Source organism: Oscarella lobularis, chromosome 4 (genome assembly GCF_947507565.1).
Source record: "Oscarella lobularis chromosome 4, ooOscLobu1.1, whole genome shotgun sequence".
Lineage (NCBI taxonomy): Eukaryota > Metazoa > Porifera > Homoscleromorpha > Homosclerophorida > Oscarellidae > Oscarella > Oscarella lobularis.
Genome location: NC_089178.1, coordinates 3,492,060 through 3,508,774, shown reverse-complemented (window position 1 = coordinate 3,508,774; position 16,715 = coordinate 3,492,060). Strand labels below are relative to the sequence as shown.

Sequence of the window (16,715 nt, the reverse complement as noted above, 5' to 3'; positions counted from 1 at the left end):
GAGGTCACCCGCTCCTCTCCTCTAATTACGTCTGTCATCACGACAACAACGACTCAATCAACAACGACAAGGACTCGATCGCCCACCGCGATCGGATCTACAGCGCAAACGCCCAAGGGCAAATGCGAACTTTTCAACGACGAATTGGCGAGCGTCTGTCGGCCTTTTCGCGCCAATCGGACGATTTACGTTGACGCGAGACCCGAATACAGCCAAAGTCGAGTCACTCATTTCATGTCGGAGCTAGTCAGAGGCCTAGCGATAGTCACTGGGTCAATTCCGGCTCCTCCTCAATGCCAGACGTTGCTTATCGAGGGTATATGCGTCTATATGATGCCCGATTGTCACACGGACAGTTCGGGAAAGGCGATTATGCCACGTCTGTGCAAGGAAAGCTGCGAGCGCATTTTCAAGCATCAGCATCTCTGTCATCAACTGTTTGTCGCCGCGTCGGGATCGTCTGCTTTTTTAGCGGAGGTGAAAAAGTTTGACGCTATTCATACGGATTTCAGAGACTTTCAGTGTGACGGCTTGCCTTCGTAAGTCAACGGAAGCTGTTACGATGAGCTTCTCAGTAAGCATCGCATATCAAAAAATATTATTCTTTCTAAACGAAGTCATTTTTGCTCTTTAGATTTGCCTACTTTGCCGCCGCCGACCCCGCAGGCGACGACTAATAGCTCGGCCGTTACTCCATCGAAAGCGAAGCCTCAGTGTGAGGCAGAATGCGCGTTTCCTTTCACTTATCAAGGAATAGAATATACGGAGTGCACGACGGTTGGATTGCAGTATCGAAATTTCAGACCTTGGTGTATGACGAACGCTGCCAATAGACAAACGTGGGTCAATTGTAATTGCACCTCTATGGACGGTAAGCGACGCACTCGTCTCTCAACGTCACTTATTCTTTTGTCTAGATACTATTCAAGTCAATGGCACTTGTGAAATGTACAGTGGCGGAGGCGTGTGTCGCAGCAGTCGTGCCGGTTCTCTCGTCTTTGTCGATTCTCGCTACAATCAAAGCTACTTGTACGCTGAAACGATTAAAGTGTTTCAAGAAAACAATGAGACTTTGAGCAAGCTTTCAAGCTCATCATGTGACGACTCCCTCGTCACTCTCTATTGCCACTTACTTTATCCTGACTGTTTGACTGTAACAAAAGGCTCTCAGAACTACTCCTATCCTTCTCCTTTATGCTCAGACGCATGCTTTACAGCATTTGGAGATAAGGGCGATTGTGCTTCTAGCTATCAACAGACAATAGCCATATATCATTCGTCTTTCGCCAAAAAATCAATTACTCCTATTCATGTGATTTCCGAAGCTCCGAACTGTGCTCAATTGCCGTCTAGCACATATTTTCAATGTATGAAGTTGAAGACGCCAACTACGCCAACTACGTCAACTTCGGAAAGTGGAATCAGCACGCCTGTTATTATTGTTGCTGTCGTTCTTCTTTTTTTTGCTTTTCTAAGTCTTATTATTATTCTGTTGCATCGTCGGAAACGAAGAAAATCTCAAAATGAGAGTTATGATGCTCAGACTGGAAGAAGTAGCTGCACTAGTGATCAAGGCTTTCCTCTCGTACCTCTTTGTCCGTCTTTTTGGGATTCAGCTACAGAGGAGAAAATTCGAAAAGTTGCTATAGATCCCGATCGTTTGCAAATTCAAGATGTCATTGGCGAAGGTGCATTAGTAGAAATTCATTTATTTGCATTCTCAAAATATTTGTACTACTTTAGGCAGTTTTGGTAAAGTGTACAAGTGTCTTTTGGATTCTTCACAAACGGTTGCCGCCAAATTTCTCAAAATTGGTATTTTGTTGCCAAATTTAATCTTCTAAATTGCAAAATGATTTTAGATTCGGCTACAGATCCAGCGAAAGAGATGAAGAGCTTTGTAATGGAAGCTCTACAAATGACCGATATAAATCATCCGAATGTAATGAACTTACTTGGCGTCTGTTGGTCACCAAATAACGACAACGTGCGATGCACCTCTCCGCTGGTCGTTCTTCCCTACATGATGCTGGGTGACCTCCGAACGTATCTGAGGGGAAAGAGAATAAAAACAGCAATAGGAGTAAGTTGATCACAGAAAAGGTTTTGCTCAGTCAATTCTGTGTAGGAAGAGAGTCTCCTTCCGACAACTGTAGAACTCGTGCAGTTTGGTTACCAAGTTGCAAAGGGAATGGAATATTTGTCAGCAAGGAGTATCGTTCACCGAGACTTGGCTGCAAGGAATTGCATGTAAGTACGCCTATTCATAAGCCTACTGTTTCTCAACACTTTTCATCAATAGGGTAGACTGGGATTTGAAAATTAAAGTCGCCGATTTTGGGTTGGCCAGGGCGCTGCAAGAGGACAAGGATTATTATCGAATGAATTCAAAGGGAGCACGTATTCCCATTCGTTGGTGTGCTTTGGAGAGTCTTGTTGATGGCCTCTTCACCATCAAAACCGATACGGTTAGTCTTCCTAGATTCGCTCTACTAATCGTTTTAGTTTCTTTGCGATATAAGTGGTCGTATGGAGTTACACTGTGGGAAATCATGAGCCTGGGAAAGATGCCGTATCCTGGAGTAGCTGTTCAGGACATCGTTTCATTTCTCGAAAGTGGAGATCGGTTGGACAGACCCAGTAATTGTCCAGAAGAAATGTAGGTGGAAACGTCTTGTTTTTACTTTGTGCTAATTTTTCTGAACTATAGATATGAAGTTATGAATCAGTGTTGGCAGACAGAAGCTGGAGAGAGACCATCATTTGAAAAGATCGCCGAAACGCTTGGCGACTATCTGGGCACGAACCTTCCAGACGGATACCTTGCTGTGTAATTGGTGACGTAACGCCAGTAGTGTACCCAGAGCCATATTTTATCTTTAGAGACTCTGAGTGTACCAACCCGGATAGGCTCCGCTACACGGGTGAACTTGTGGTCTTGCGATGGTCAGCGTGTTGGCGACGGCAGTAGGTAAGCGCGAGAAGCGATCTCTTCTCCTGATCAAATCACGGAATAAGTCCGCTGCGAGGATTTGAGCACAGCATTTTTCCCAGCACACCCACTTCCTACCTCCCCGACCTTCGCATTCCTTGCTCCGAAGCTCGCGATCGGATCGCAAAAGCAGACGCGCGGAAGGCGGTTTTAGTCCTTTTAGTCCACGTCACCTGCTTGCACAATTTTGTTTTTTCTTCGTACGTCTAGCGCAGGACAGGGCGGCAGGCTTCGCGTCTAGAGGCTTATAATTCGATCGCGGGGCGCTGCGGCCGGAGCAGTACTTCGGTCGACATCCGCATCGATCCCATGTATACTATAGTTCCGTGTTCTTTTTTTTCCAGTCGTCAACCTTCTCGTCGTTTTCTCGACGTCGTCGTCGTCGTCGATGACGACGACGTCACAGCCGCCACGGGGTCTTCCCTCTTCTGTAATTACGCCTGTCATCACGGCGGTAACGCCGACGATCGCGACAACGACTCGATCACCCACCGCGATCGGACTTACAACTACAACGCAACTTGATCATGAAGCGCCCAAGAGCAAATGCGAACTTTTCAACGACGAATTGGCGAGTGTCTGCAAGCCTTTTTGCGCCAATCAGACGATTTACGTTGACGCGGCCAGAAACCAAACTCGAATCGGTCATTTTGTGTCGGAGCTAGTCAAACGCCTATCGATAATCACTAACTCAACTCCGGCTCCTCCTCAATGCCCGACGTTGCTCATCGAGATTTTATGCATCTATATGATGCCCGATTGATGGCCTCTTCACCATCAAAACCGATACGGTTAGTCTTCCTTGATTCTCTCTACTAATCGTTTTAGTTTCTCTGTGATATAAGTGGTTGTATGGAGTTACACTGTGGGAAATCATGAGCCTGGGAAAGATGCCGTATCCTGGAGTAGCTGTTCAGGACATCGCTTCATTTCTCGAAAAAGGAGATCGGTTGGACAGACCCAGTAATTGTCCAGAGGAAATGTAGGTGGAAACGTCATGTTTTTACTTTGTGCTAATTGTTCTGAGCTATAGATATGAAGTCATGAATCAGTGTTGGCTGACAGAAGCAGGAGAGAGACCATCATTTGAAAAGATTGCCGAAACACTTGGCGACTATCTGGGCGCGAACCTTCCAGACGGATACCTTGCTGTGTAATTGGTGACGTAATGCCAGTAGTAAGCCATATTTTATCTTTAGAGACTCTGAGTGTACCAACCCGGATAGGCTCCGCTATACACGGGTGAACTTGTGGTCCTCGCGATGGTCAGCGTGTTGGTGACGGCATTAGGTAAGCGCGAAAAGCGATATCTCTCCTCCTAATCAAATCACGGAATAAGTCCGCTGCGAGGATATGGGCGCAGCATTTTTCCCCAGCACACCCTAGCTCGATCCTTGACCTTCGCATTCCTCGCTCCGAAGCTCGCGATCGGATCGCAAAAGCAGACGCGCGGAAGGCGGTTTTAGTCCACGTGCTAGACTGCTCTGCGGCCGGAGCAGTCGACATCCGCATCGATCCCATGTAAACTATAGTTGCGTGTGTTTTTTTTCCAGCCGTCAACCTTCTTGTCGTTTTCTCGACGTCGACGACGTCACAACCGCAAACACGGGGTCTTCCCTCTTCTGTAATTGCGCCTGTCATCACCACCGTAATGCCGACGATCGCGACAACGCCTCGATCAGTTTCACCCACCGCGATCGGACCTACAACTACTACGCAACTTGATCATGAAGCGCCCAAGAGCAAATGCGAACTTTTCAACGACAAATTGGCAAGTGTCTGCAAGCCTTTTCGCGCCAATCAGACGATTTTCGTCGACGCGGCCAGAAACCAAACTCGAATCGGTCATTTTGTGTCGGAGCTACTCAAACGCCTATCGGTAGTCGCTAACTCAACAACTTCGGCTCCTCCTCAATGCGTGACGTTGCTCATCGAGATTATATGCATCTATTTGATGCCCAATTGTCGCACGGACAGTTCGATCGTACCACGTGTGTGCAAGGAAAGCTGCGAGCACACTTTCAAGCATCAGCATCTCTGTCGTCAACTGTTTGACGTCGCGACGGGATCGTTTCTTGTTGTAGCGGATAGCCAAAAATTTGACGTTCTTCATGCGGCTTCCAGAGACTTTCAATGCGTCGGCTTGCCTTCGCAAGACAGCGGAAGCTGTTACGACGTGTTTCTGAGTAAGTATCAGATATCAAAAAAAATAATATTCTTTTTAATTAAACGAAGTCATTTCGCTCTTTAGATTTTCCTACTTTTCCGCCGCCAAATAGCTCCGCCGTCACTCTATCAAAAGCGAAGCAGTGCGAGACAAAATGCGCGTTTCCTTTCACTTATCAAGGAATACAATATACGGAGTGCACGACGGTTGGATTACAGTATCGAAATTTCAGACCTTGGTGTATGACGAACGCTGCCAATAAACAAACGTGGGTCAATTGCAATTGCACCTCCACCGACGGTAAGCGACGCACTCGTCTGTCGACTTCACTTATTCTTTTGTCTAGATACTATTCAAGTCAATGGCACTTGTGAAATGTACAGTGGCGGAGAAGTGTGTCACAGCAGTCGTGCCGGTTCTCTCGTCTTTGTCGATTCTCGCTACAATCAAAGCTACTTGCACGCTGAAACGATTAAAATGTTTCAAGAAAACAATGAGACTTTGAGTGAGCTTTCAAGCCCATCATGTGACGACTCCCTCATCACTCTCTATTGCCACTTACTGTATCCTGATTGTTTGACTGTGACAAAGGGCTCTCAGAACTATTCCTATCCTTCTCCTTTATGCTCAGACGCATGCTTTACAGGATTTGGAGATAAGGGCGACTGTGCTTCTAGCTATCAGCAGACAATAGCCATATATCAATCGTCTTTCGCCAAAAAATCAATCACTCCTATTCATATGCTTTTCGAAGCTCCGAACTGTGCTCAATTGCCGTCTAGCACAGATTCTCAATGTATGATGTTGAAGACGCCAACAGTGACGGGCTCTCCGTTTCCTATTGTCATAGTGGCATCTAGCGCATCTAGTACACTGGTTGTCATCATTACTGTTGCCGTCCTTCTTACAATTTGCGCGTGCAGAAGAAGAAGATCTCAAAATACTCTGACTGAAAGAAGCTTTCCTCTCGTACCTCTTCGTCCGTCTCTTTGGGATTCAGCTACAGAGACGAAAATTCGAAAAGTTGCTATAAGTCCTGACCGTTTAAAAATTCAAGATATCATTGGCGAAGGTGCGTCAGTAGAAACTCATTCATTTATTACATTCTCAAAAATATTTGTACTACTTTAGGCAATTTTGGTAAAGTGTACAAATGTCTTTTGGATTCTTCACAAACCGTAGCTGCCAAATCTGTCAAAATTGGTATTTTCTAACCCAATCGAATCGTCCTAATCATGAAATGGTTGTCTCTTTTAGACCCGGGCAGTGATCCGACAAAAGAGACGCAGAGCTTTGTGATGGAAGCTCTACGAATGACCGATTTAAATCATCCGAATGTAATGAACTTACTTGGCATCTGCTGGTCACCAAATAGCGACAACGTGCGATACACCTCACCGTTGGTCGTTCTTCCCTACATGATGCTGGGTGACCTCCGAACGCATCTGAGGAGAAAGAGAATCAAAACGACAACACTTTCGAGTGGCGTCACGTTTTCTTGCGACACGGGTGGCACTAGCTTGAAAAGTAATGAACCTATTGTTGGAACTAATGAATTGACAACGGAGGTAGTACTATAGCGCGCCGCGGACCACAGGAATGTTCCTTGAGCCAATTCCTGTGTAGAGTCCTCTTCCGACAACTGTCGAGCTCGTGCAGTTTGGTTATCAAGTTGCAAAGGGAATGGAATATTTGTCAGCGAGAGGTATCGTGCACCGAGACTTGGCTGCGAGAAATTGCATGTAAGTATGCCTATTTATAAGCCTACTATCTCTCACCATTTTACAAATAGGGTAGACTGGGATTTGAAAATTAAAGTCGCCGATTTTGGGTTGGCCAGGGCGCTGCAAGAGGAAAAGGATTATTATCGAATGAATCCAAAGGGAGCACGTATTCCCATTCGTTGGTGTGCTTTGGAGAGTCTTACTGATGGCCTCTTCACCATCAAAACCGATACGGTCAGTCTTCCTCAATTCTCTACTAATCGTTTTAGTTTCTCTGTGATATAAGTGGTCATATGGAGTTACACTGTGGGAAATCATGAGCCTGGGAAAGATGCCGTATCCTGGAGTAGCTGTTCAGGACATCGCTTCACTTCTCGAAAAAGGAGATCGGTTGGACAGACCCAGTAATTGTCCAGAAGAAATGTAGGTGGAAATGTCTTGTTTCTACTTTGTGCTAATTTTTCTGAGCTATAGATACGAAGTTATGAATCAGTGTTGGCTGACAGAAGCAGGAGAGAGACCGTCATTTGAAAAGATCGTCGAAACGCTTGGTGACTATCTGGGAACAAACATCCCAGGCGGATACCTTACTGTGTAATCATTTCCTGATTGTCTTGCATATTGATGTTGTGACGCAACGCAAGGTGTACGAACCCGGATAGACTTCACTACAGAACTGAACTTGTGGTCTCGCGATGGTCAGCGTGTTGGCGACGGCAGTAGGTAAGCGCGAAAAGCAATCTCCCTCCTCCTCATCGAATCACGGAATAACTACGCTGCGAGGATATGAAGGCAGCGTTTTTCCCAGCACACCCACCCACTCCCCTCCTCCCCCATTCCTCCATCACCGCGTAGGAAGCTCGCGATTAACTCGAACGGCTCGCAAAAGCAGTCGCGGAAGGCCGTTGTAGTCGTAGTCGACGTCGGCGTGCACAGCAGGCTTCGCAGCTGTGGCTTCGCGACTTTGCGTGGCTAGATTGCGGCGCAGTCGGTCGACATCCGTATCCCAGGTATAAACGTACTCTCTTTTTTTCCAGTCGTCAACTTTCTCGTCGTTTTCTCCTCGTCGACGACGACGTCACAGCGGGGGCACGAGGTCACCCGCTCCTCTCCTCTAATTACGTCTGTCATCACGACAACAACGACTCAATCAACAACGACAAGGACTCGATCGCCCACCGCGATCGGATCTACAGCGCAAACGCCCAAGGGCAAATGCGAACTTTTCAACGACGAATTGGCGAGCGTCTGCGAGCCTTTTCGCGCCAATCGGACGATTTACGTCGACGCGAGACCCGAATACAGCCAAAGTCGAGTCACTCATTTCATGTCGGAGCTAGTCAGAGGCCTAGCGATAGTCACTGGGTCAATTCCGGCTCCTCCTCAATGCCAGACGTTGCTTATCGAGGGTATATGCGTCTATATGATGCCCGATTGTCACACGGACAGTTCGGGAAAGGCGATTATGCCACGTCTGTGCAAGGAAAGCTGCGAGCGCATTTTCAAGCATCAGCATCTCTGTCATCAACTGTTTGTCGCCGCGTCGGGATCGTCTGCTTTTTTAGCGGAGGTGAAAAAGTTTGACGCTATTCACACGGATTTCAGAGACTTTCAGTGTGACGGCTTGCCTTCGCAAGACAGCGGAAGCTGTTACGATGAACTTTTGAGTAAGTATCGCATATCAAAAAATATTATTCTTTCTAAACGAAGTCATTTTTGCTCTTTAGATTTGCCTACTTTGCCACCGCCGACCCCGCGGGCGACGACTAATAGCTCGGCCGTTACTCCATCGAAAGCGAAGCCCCAGTGTGAGGCAAAATGCGCGTTTCCTTTCACTTATCAAGGAATAGAATATACGGAGTGCGCGACGGTCGGATTACAGTATCGAAATTTCAGACCTTGGTGTATGACGAACGCTGCCAATAGACAAACGTGGGTCAATTGTAATTGCACCTCTATGGACGGTAAACCGCGCACTCGTCTCTCAACGTCACTTATTTTTTTGTCTAGATACTATTCAAGTCAATGGCACTTGTGAAATGTACAGTGGCGGAGGCGTGTGTCGCGGGAGTCGTGCCGGTTCTCTCGTCTTTGTCGATTCTCGCTACAATCAAAGCTACTTAAACAATGAAACAATTAAAGTTTTTCAAGAAAACAATGAGACTTTAAGTCAGCTTCTAAGCCCATCATGTGCCGGCTTCCTCATTACTCTCTATTGCCATTTACTGTATCCTGATTGTTTGACTGTAACAAAAGACTCTCAGAACTACTCCTATCCTTCTCCTTTATGCTCAGACGCATGCTTTACAGCATTTGGAGATAAGGGCGGCTGTGCATCTAGCTATCGAGAGGCAATAGCCATATACCAATTGTCTTTCGCCAAAAAAGCAATCACACCTCTTCATATGGTTTCCGAAGCGCTGAACTGTGCTCAGTTGCCATCTAGCGCGGATTCTCAATGTATGATGTTGAAGACTCCCACTTCGCCAACTACGCCCAATTTGGAAAGTGGAATCAGCACGCCTGTTATTGTTTCTATCGTTCTTTTCTTTGCGCTCGTCGCTGCGTTGCTAAGTCTTATTATTCTTCTGTTGCATCGTCGGAAACGTCAGCGTCATGACGTCAAAAACGGGGAGATGGGACCCTGTCACTCAAATTCGAGCTATGGAATTCCGTCCATTAGAATTTCTTCGTCATCCAGCATGAAAATGGCACTTAGAAAACAAGGAACATCACAGCGTTTTCTTGTCAATCCAGAATTTACCCTGAAAGACTTTCCAGAAATTTCTCTCGATAGTATAGAATATGTGAGAGATCTTGGTGAAGGAGCATTTGGACAGGTTTGCTACATGGCTATATAAATCAATGACGTCATCTATCTATTTAATTAGGTTTTCTTGGGATCTGTGGGCAGTTTTAATAGTCAAAATCACAGCAGCAATACCCTGGTTGCAGTCAAAGTCTTAAAAGAAAAGCGAAACGGCGAAAGCGAGTCTCAGAAGGAAGAGTTCCTTATGGAACTAAGTATACTGAGTCAACTACGACATCCCAATATCATCACGCTTCTCGCAAAGTGCACAGAAGAAGAGCCAAATTGCATGGTGCTCGAATACATGAGCCTCGGAGATTTGACCGGATTTTTGCACTCCTGTAAAATTTCCGTTGAGACAGTGCTTCAGACCGACGCCAATGATAGCGGTTGCGGCACAGACGACGACAAACCGAAATACCGTCACTTTGTCACGATAAAGGATCTCCAACGAATGCTCCTTCAAATTTGCCACGGATTGGTTTACCTCGCCAAGCGTCGTTACGTGCATCGAGACATGGCAACGAGGAATTGTCTCGTCGGCGAAGGACTGACGGTCAAAATTTCCGATTTTGGATTGTCTAGAGACATCTACGCGAACGATTACTACAGGTACGCAACGTCTCGAATCAAGAAAATAAATAATTTAATTGCGTTTAGAATGAAGGGCATGTCTCCGGTGCCCATTCGCTGGATGGCTCCAGAGAGTATTATCTACGGAAAATACACGCTCAAGTCAGACATATGGTCACTTGGAGTCGTCATTTACGAAGTATTCTCGCTGGGTATGCGACCCTATTACGGCATGGGCAACGAGGAGGTGGTAAAGTACGTCAGCAGTGGAGGCCTCCTTGTTCCCCCAGACGACTGTCCGCCTGAGTACGTCGCCGTGATGCGCGAGTGCTGCGTGAAAGAGGCCGAAGAGAGGCCATCTGCTGCAAAGGTAATAGAAATGCTATCCTAGCTAGCTAGCTAGGAGTCCGTTTTACAGTTGTGTTTACTTGGCAAGGGTTGTTGGTTACTCATAAACGGTAGGGTAGAGTGCGTCTGTATTGTATGTATAGTTTAATCAACGTCAACCAGATGTGGTACACGTGTATACTGTAACGGAAAAGCTGGGACTGCAGCAAGCAAAAAAAGTCCAAGAAGCTCACAAAAAGCTCCGGAAAAAGAAAACGGAGAAAAAGAGTTCTGAAAAGTTTAGTTATCGCTGTGCTTGCACCCGCCCCTGCACTCCTTGCACTCAGGACACTGTCCTTTGTAGTCAGGGCAGCCAGGGCAGATAGGGCATCCACACGATCGATCGTTTGGGCAGAAAAGAGGACAAGAGCACGTGTCCCTTGCACCGTGATGGCACTGCGGCTTGCAATTCTGAATGGTCAAACACTGAGAGAGAGAGAGAGAGAAAACATAATAAAAAAAAGCTGGCTTCACTCGCAATTAAATAAATAAATACCTGATAACAGAAGTGAGCGTCACAAACGACACATCCACCATTCGAACCAATATGATGACACTCGTGCTTGAAGTAGTGAATGTGCGGCGCAGGGCAGCCGGGAGTCGGACAAATCTTGGCGCCGGGAATCATGGGAGCCTCTGAATCAAAACAATAAGAAAAGCACAAGAGGAAGAAAGGAAACCTGGAGTGGTATCACAAGTATGTTCAGTATCTCTAGGCCATGGCTTATAACATCCCTTTTTCCTGCAGTATCCATGCTAGAGAGAAATAGAAATCAAAAGGAGACGCAACAAATCTCTTCTTTACTGAGCAGTTGGGACATTCGACTCGATTATCGTCAGGCAATCCAACGATACCGCAGCCACATTTCGGACACTGTTCCTCCACGACTCGCTGCGCCGCAAAATCCTTATACTGAGTCCACATTCTCGATCCAGCAAGTCGAAAATGCTGAATATCTCTAATCCACGAATTGGGATGCTTATCTATAAAAATTAATTAATATTTATTTTTTATTTATTCTAGTTTCTTACTGGGACACCCGAAGGTGACCGTTTCGTCTTGAAAGACGAGCGATCGCGCGGCGCTTTCGATATTGCCGCGACAATACTCGGAAAAACACGACTTGTCGACTTTTCCCGTCGTCGCGTCCTGAGCGCACAGAACGCAGGCGCAATTGAATTCAACGACGAGAAAGCCAGCGACGTCGCAACAGCAAATGGAACACTCTTCGTCTTCTTTTCCTATTCGGACCATGTTGAGAGGATAAACGGGGCTCGTGCACGCCGGACGGCTGCATTTCGTGTAGAATTGAGCCTTCGTGCGACGATTACAATCGGCTAGGCATTCGCCGACGAAACGAACGCTTTCGAGTTCGTCGAACGAACGGGGAAGATTGCCGTCGAATAAGTACGCTTCCGAACGGCACGACGAGCAGCGAACGCGCACTTTTCCCTTTTCCAAAAGATTGCACTCGCGACAGAATACGAACGAATCGACGCTGTCCGCTGTTTTGGCCATGCGGAAAAACTGCTGAGGGTGACTCAGCGCGTCACGTGAGAATGAGAGTTCGCAAAGCCCCGGCTATGGAGCCCTCTCCTTTGCTTTTATTATTTGTTTTCTTTGTCTTCATCGAATGCGATGTGGTCGAAATCTACGTATCGCCGACACGTGGACGTGTCGCGTCGTCGTGCGGTCTCGCGTCGACGTCTCCGTGCCGGGGAATTGAAGGAATGATCGCGCGACTCAATGCAACGTGTAGCGTCACGCGCCAAAGACGTTCTCACGTCATATTCGGCGACACGTGTTCGTCGGAACGTCGGATGCATCGCGTTCTCTTCGAAAGGGGAACGTACGAAAGCGATCCTCTTCTATTCGTCAATTTTCGTCATTGGAAATTTCTCGGTGTCGACGTCATCATCGAAGGAGACGGAAGCGATTTTATCGAAGAACTATCGTATTTTACGTCTATTGGCGGTCGCTTTCCCGCTCTTTTCTATCTAAAAAACGCGTCAGATGTGACGGTGGAAAATTTTCATTTTCGAGCCAAAGCACTTTATGTGAGAAATTTCTTTCTTTTGATTACCGTCGATCGGTCGCGAGACGTCGTCATACGTGGCGTGAAATTCGAAGGAATTAGGGCAGGACAGCGAGCACTTCTAGTCTATCCAGCAGGCGGTAAAACGAAAATTGAAAACTGTTCTCTCGCTGGAAATGAAAAACAAGAGGACCCGGATTTCAAACTCATTTACATTTATATGGGAATGACGGACGAAAAGACGGAAGTAATCCTACAAAACGTTCACGTTACTTCCGTGGGAAATGCTAGCTACACTTTTATGAAGGATCAATATCTTTATAAACCAAGTTTTGGAAATAACTTGATTGAATCCGAATATGATTCCACATCTACGTCGACGGCTCTTCTGATTCATTTTGACATGTCATCTCAATCTAATGACGTATCTGTCATCGATTGTCTCTTCTCTGGTATTCGTCCCGTTAGCGGACGGTCACCCGTTTCCGTCTTTTTTGAGCAAAACAGCGCAAATAATTCCGTTTCTATACGCGATACGAATTTTGCGAATAATTTTGCTTTATCTGGGGGAGCGCTAGCTGTCACTTTGACTCCAAGCAATGCCGTGACGCTGTCCAATTGCTCTTTCTCGCACAATGAAGCTCTCGCAAATGGCGGTGCCGTGTTTTTGAATTTTGCCGGAAAATTTACGACGACCGATTCTTACAATGTGACTATTTTTGATTGTCTATTCAAAGGAAACAAGGCGCTATCTGGGTCCGCGCTATTTCTCTACTATTACTATACGGAAATCGTTTTTCAATATTCCAAATTGTCCGGTCGTTTGGAGGACTGCCACCTTCAAAAAGTATTCGTTACGAGTAGCACTTTTTTCAACAATACAGCAAGGCAAGGAAGCATTTATACGCACCGTATTCATTTGGAGACTGACGGAAAAAGGTACCACAACGAGATTAATAATAATAATAAGGAAAACATATTTTCTAATTTAATTTTTCATCCAGTCGTTTTCTTAATAATTCCGGTGGCGCTATTTTCCTCGTCTCGTCGTTTTTGGGCATGAGTGGACGCATTTTCTTTATAGGAAATTCAGCAGAAAAGGGCGCCGGCATGGCCGTCATTTCCGGCAGTCAGGTAAAAGTAAAGAGAGTCCCTATATATCTACTCTTATACTTTTTTCAGGTCGACTTGAGTCGACTTGAATCTGGGCATTTTGAAAACAACTTTGTCAACAGTTACGGAGGCGTTTTGTGGGCGGATGAGGCGAGCACGGAGGCTACGTACGAAAATTTGGTTTTTGACTATTCGTTTGATGACGTTGACCGAACGCGACCGTGTTTTATCTCCTTCGGAAACGAACATCCTGAACAACAGGTATACTTCGTAGTTGCAACGAAAGTCTTAGGCAGAACTAAAGACGTCGTTGTTTAGATAAGCGGAAATATTACTGTGATTAATAATACAGCCGGAATTGACGGAGACGTCGTGTACGCCTACACGTTTCGTCACTGTTGGCTCGCTAATTTTGCACCGGGATTCAATTTGGGTGGACTACAGAAGCAAGTGGCCTTTGTGACGACTTCGGCTCACTCTGTGCACAGCATAGCCAGTTCGGCGCCAAATTATCTCACCTTCGAAGGAGCCAGTTGCCGCTGTTTTAAACCAGCAGGTAAAAAACTCTATCTTTCCTTAGAAAAATGCAACAGCACAGAAGCACTGCAATTGTAAGATTTCTTTCTAACAATCTCTCCTATCTTTTGATTAGACGATCCTTTGTAGATTCTCTAACATCTCTAGCTTGGCGACGAGTGCTCGTCTTCTTGTTGACGAACTACAACTATTGGATGACAATAGAAAATCTCTTAATCCGGCGGCGGGAATTGGCTCGCTTCCCCATCCCGATATGCTCTACTTTCCCTGGTCGTGGCTCGTCTACAGCGACGATACAATCGAGACGGGATCGCTACGTGCCGCCACCGATCAACCCAATCCCAGTTCCATCATTCTTACGCCTTCGCCCGGCAAAGAATTCGTAATGAACTTCACAATGAAAGGCCAATTCCTCGAACCGAGCGGATCATCAACGTATATGGAATTGGAGAGTTTGAACGGATCGGTTCTACTGGAGGTGGACAAAGTCGGTTATCGAGCCGACGAGAAGGTTTTCTTTTCACCTCAACAACCTCTCTCGACTGTACGACTTCATGGTCGCGAAGGAAGCAGGGGAAATCTCGTCGTGCGCGCCAAGTCGCATTTAACTGACTGGCTCTTGATTATTCGCATTCCATTTATTCTCGCTCGTTGTCCGCTCGGCTTTCGCTCGCCTTCGCAATCGGTCGACTTTGATCATCTTCCCAACGTCATCAACGACGAGTATTTATCCAAGGTCTCTTGCTCGTGTCTAAATACGAAGTCGACTGAGGACGATACACTTTATTCGTCAACGATACGCTACTGTACCAACAACGCCACGGCGTTTGTGAACCTGTACAAATGGATTGGTTATCCGGACAATTTGGAGTCTTTTCCAATCAGCAACTGCAGCGAGGTGATCGCCTCAAACGAACCAACGCCAAATGGACTGTCCTGTTACTACGTCAACGATCCCATCGACGTCGTAAAGTCGTCAGATAAAACGTCTCGCAGTGCCGTGGCTAGTTGCGTTTTAGACTATTGCCGTTACTTCAGCGGCGACGGATTGGCTCTAAGGGAAGATGGAATGTGCGCCGATGGTCGGCAAGGTCTTCTGTGCGGTCAATGTAAGGATGGACATGCCGTAACACCGTCGTCATTAGAGTGTCAGAAGTGCGACGATCACTATCCGATTGTCGTGTTTCTCAATGCCTTTTTCTGTCTTCTAATCGTCGTCATTGTTGTTGGATTTAACGTGAAATTGACGCCCATTCTTGCGGCGCTTCTATTCGTCACGCAAACGTCGCAAATCTTTGTTAATCTGAATCCCGCTGCCTATTTTATCATTCACATCGTCAACTTGGATTTTTCGTTTGGTTTGTGTTTTTCGTCGAGTTTCTCCGCCTTGGCTCGACGAGCGTGGCATTATTTCTCTCCCCTCTACACCCTCGTCTTAATTGGACTCTTGTTTCTCCTAAACAGATGCAAAGTCAAGTATCTTTCGCGTCTTCTCTCCAAACGAAATTGCCTCAACGGCCTTTGGCTCGTCGTCGTTTTATCCTACTTCCGACTCGTCAACGTCGCCTTCTCGTGTCTCCGTTGCGTTCGAATCGAGCCGGACGGCGTCGTATCTCCGTCTTATCGCTTTCTCGAAGATCCGTCTGTCGCTTGCTTTGACGATGCTCATCTTAGCCTTTTCATCGGATCCGTCTTACTTTTAGGACTTGTTCTAATGCCCTTTCCCTTTGCTATTCTGTGGGCTAGACATCGACCGAGATTCAAACCGTTTGGAGACATCTATTGCTCTCCGTACAAGGACGAACGATGGTGGTGGTGTTCAGTCGATCTCCTTCGTCGCTTCGTCTTTGCATTGCTCGACATTTACGTTCCCGAAGGCAATCAATTCGAATGGAAGTGCAGGACACTTACAATTTACGCCGTCTTTTTACTTCTCATCCAAGGCTTAGCTAAACCCTACAAATCAACGCTAGCCAACGTTTTTGAGATGTTGGCTCTATTTGACCTGTGTATCTTGTCCGTACTAACTTCGGGGCGAGTCCTGTCTACTGTCGATGGTGCTTACGTCTACGTTTTGGTTTACCTACCTTGGTTTGCAGCGGCCTGCTTGTACGCCTATTCGAAACGAGATAAGATAATGAAAGGGACTCGTAAACGAAGTGGGACGAAATCGCATTATGAATTTACTACCGGTGCTCGTGACTCCCGCGAGAGCGCTATCAGCTTGGAAAAAATGACTGATAAATCACCGAAGCCCGGCTTACGAGACCCTTTATTGGAAGAGGAGTAGAATTTTTTTGTTTTACGCTGTTCTTTACGTTCGTGCTATTGCGCCATAGTGAAACAACCAATCAGAGGCTTGCTGCGTCACGCTAAG

At 46.4% G+C, this 16,715-nt stretch overlaps 5 protein-coding genes across 7 annotated transcripts; 4 read left to right on the top strand and 1 right to left on the bottom strand.

Moving 5' to 3' along the window:
* Nucleotides 1–77: 77 nt before the first annotated feature.
* LOC136186127 (tyrosine-protein kinase receptor UFO-like) lies at nt 78–2,886 on the top strand. Its single transcript, XM_065973380.1, has 9 exons — nt 78–574; nt 635–871; nt 918–1,688; nt 1,744–1,815; nt 1,863–2,083; nt 2,129–2,250; nt 2,303–2,468; nt 2,523–2,659; nt 2,711–2,886. Exons 2-9 carry the CDS (start codon nt 814–816, stop codon nt 2,832–2,834), a joined length of 1,671 nt encoding a protein of 556 aa, XP_065829452.1. The 5' UTR covers nt 78–574; nt 635–813; the 3' UTR covers nt 2,835–2,886.
* LOC136186110 (hepatocyte growth factor receptor-like) lies at nt 2,711–7,564 on the top strand. Of its 3 annotated transcripts, XM_065973356.1 has the most exons (13): nt 3,062–3,783; nt 3,838–3,974; nt 4,026–4,145; nt 4,192–4,282; nt 4,546–5,178; nt 5,244–5,459; nt 5,506–6,231; nt 6,291–6,362; nt 6,417–6,727; nt 6,786–6,901; nt 6,952–7,117; nt 7,170–7,306; nt 7,358–7,564. In XM_065973356.1, exons 4-13 carry the CDS (start codon nt 4,255–4,257, stop codon nt 7,479–7,481), a joined length of 2,529 nt encoding a protein of 842 aa, XP_065829428.1. In that variant the 5' UTR covers nt 3,062–3,783; nt 3,838–3,974; nt 4,026–4,145; nt 4,192–4,254; the 3' UTR covers nt 7,482–7,564. The 3 variants fall into 3 exon arrangements, with proteins under 3 accessions (XP_065829429.1, XP_065829428.1, XP_065829430.1); XM_065973357.1 differs by lacking the exons at nt 3,062–3,783; nt 3,838–3,974; nt 4,026–4,145; nt 4,192–4,282 and adding exons at nt 2,711–2,830; nt 2,884–2,971; XM_065973358.1 differs by lacking the exons at nt 3,062–3,783; nt 3,838–3,974; nt 4,026–4,145; nt 4,192–4,282 and having other exon boundaries at nt 5,064–5,178; nt 5,228–5,459.
* LOC136186109 (muscle, skeletal receptor tyrosine-protein kinase-like) lies at nt 7,499–10,783 on the top strand. Its single transcript, XM_065973355.1, has 6 exons — nt 7,499–7,606; nt 7,921–8,550; nt 8,611–8,847; nt 8,894–9,723; nt 9,775–10,304; nt 10,353–10,783. The coding sequence occupies exons 1-6, from the start codon at nt 7,579–7,581 to the stop codon at nt 10,654–10,656; spliced, it is 2,559 nt and encodes an 852-aa protein (XP_065829427.1). The 5' UTR covers nt 7,499–7,578; the 3' UTR covers nt 10,657–10,783.
* LOC136186153 (E3 ubiquitin-protein ligase parkin-like) lies at nt 10,745–12,201 on the bottom strand. The gene is made up of 5 exons (XM_065973411.1): nt 11,685–12,201; nt 11,458–11,636; nt 11,333–11,408; nt 11,149–11,288; nt 10,745–11,078 (listed from the first exon to the last, which is right to left on the bottom strand). The coding sequence occupies exons 1-5, from the start codon at nt 12,169–12,171 to the stop codon at nt 10,893–10,895; spliced, it is 1,068 nt and encodes a 355-aa protein (XP_065829483.1). The 5' UTR covers nt 12,172–12,201; the 3' UTR covers nt 10,745–10,892.
* LOC136186096 (uncharacterized) lies at nt 11,772–16,696 on the top strand. Its single transcript, XM_065973330.1, has 5 exons — nt 11,772–13,627; nt 13,693–13,822; nt 13,871–14,062; nt 14,120–14,412; nt 14,468–16,696. Exons 1-5 carry the CDS (start codon nt 12,213–12,215, stop codon nt 16,626–16,628), a joined length of 4,191 nt encoding a protein of 1,396 aa, XP_065829402.1. The 5' UTR covers nt 11,772–12,212; the 3' UTR covers nt 16,629–16,696.
* The last annotated feature ends 19 nt before the right edge of the window (nt 16,697–16,715 follow it).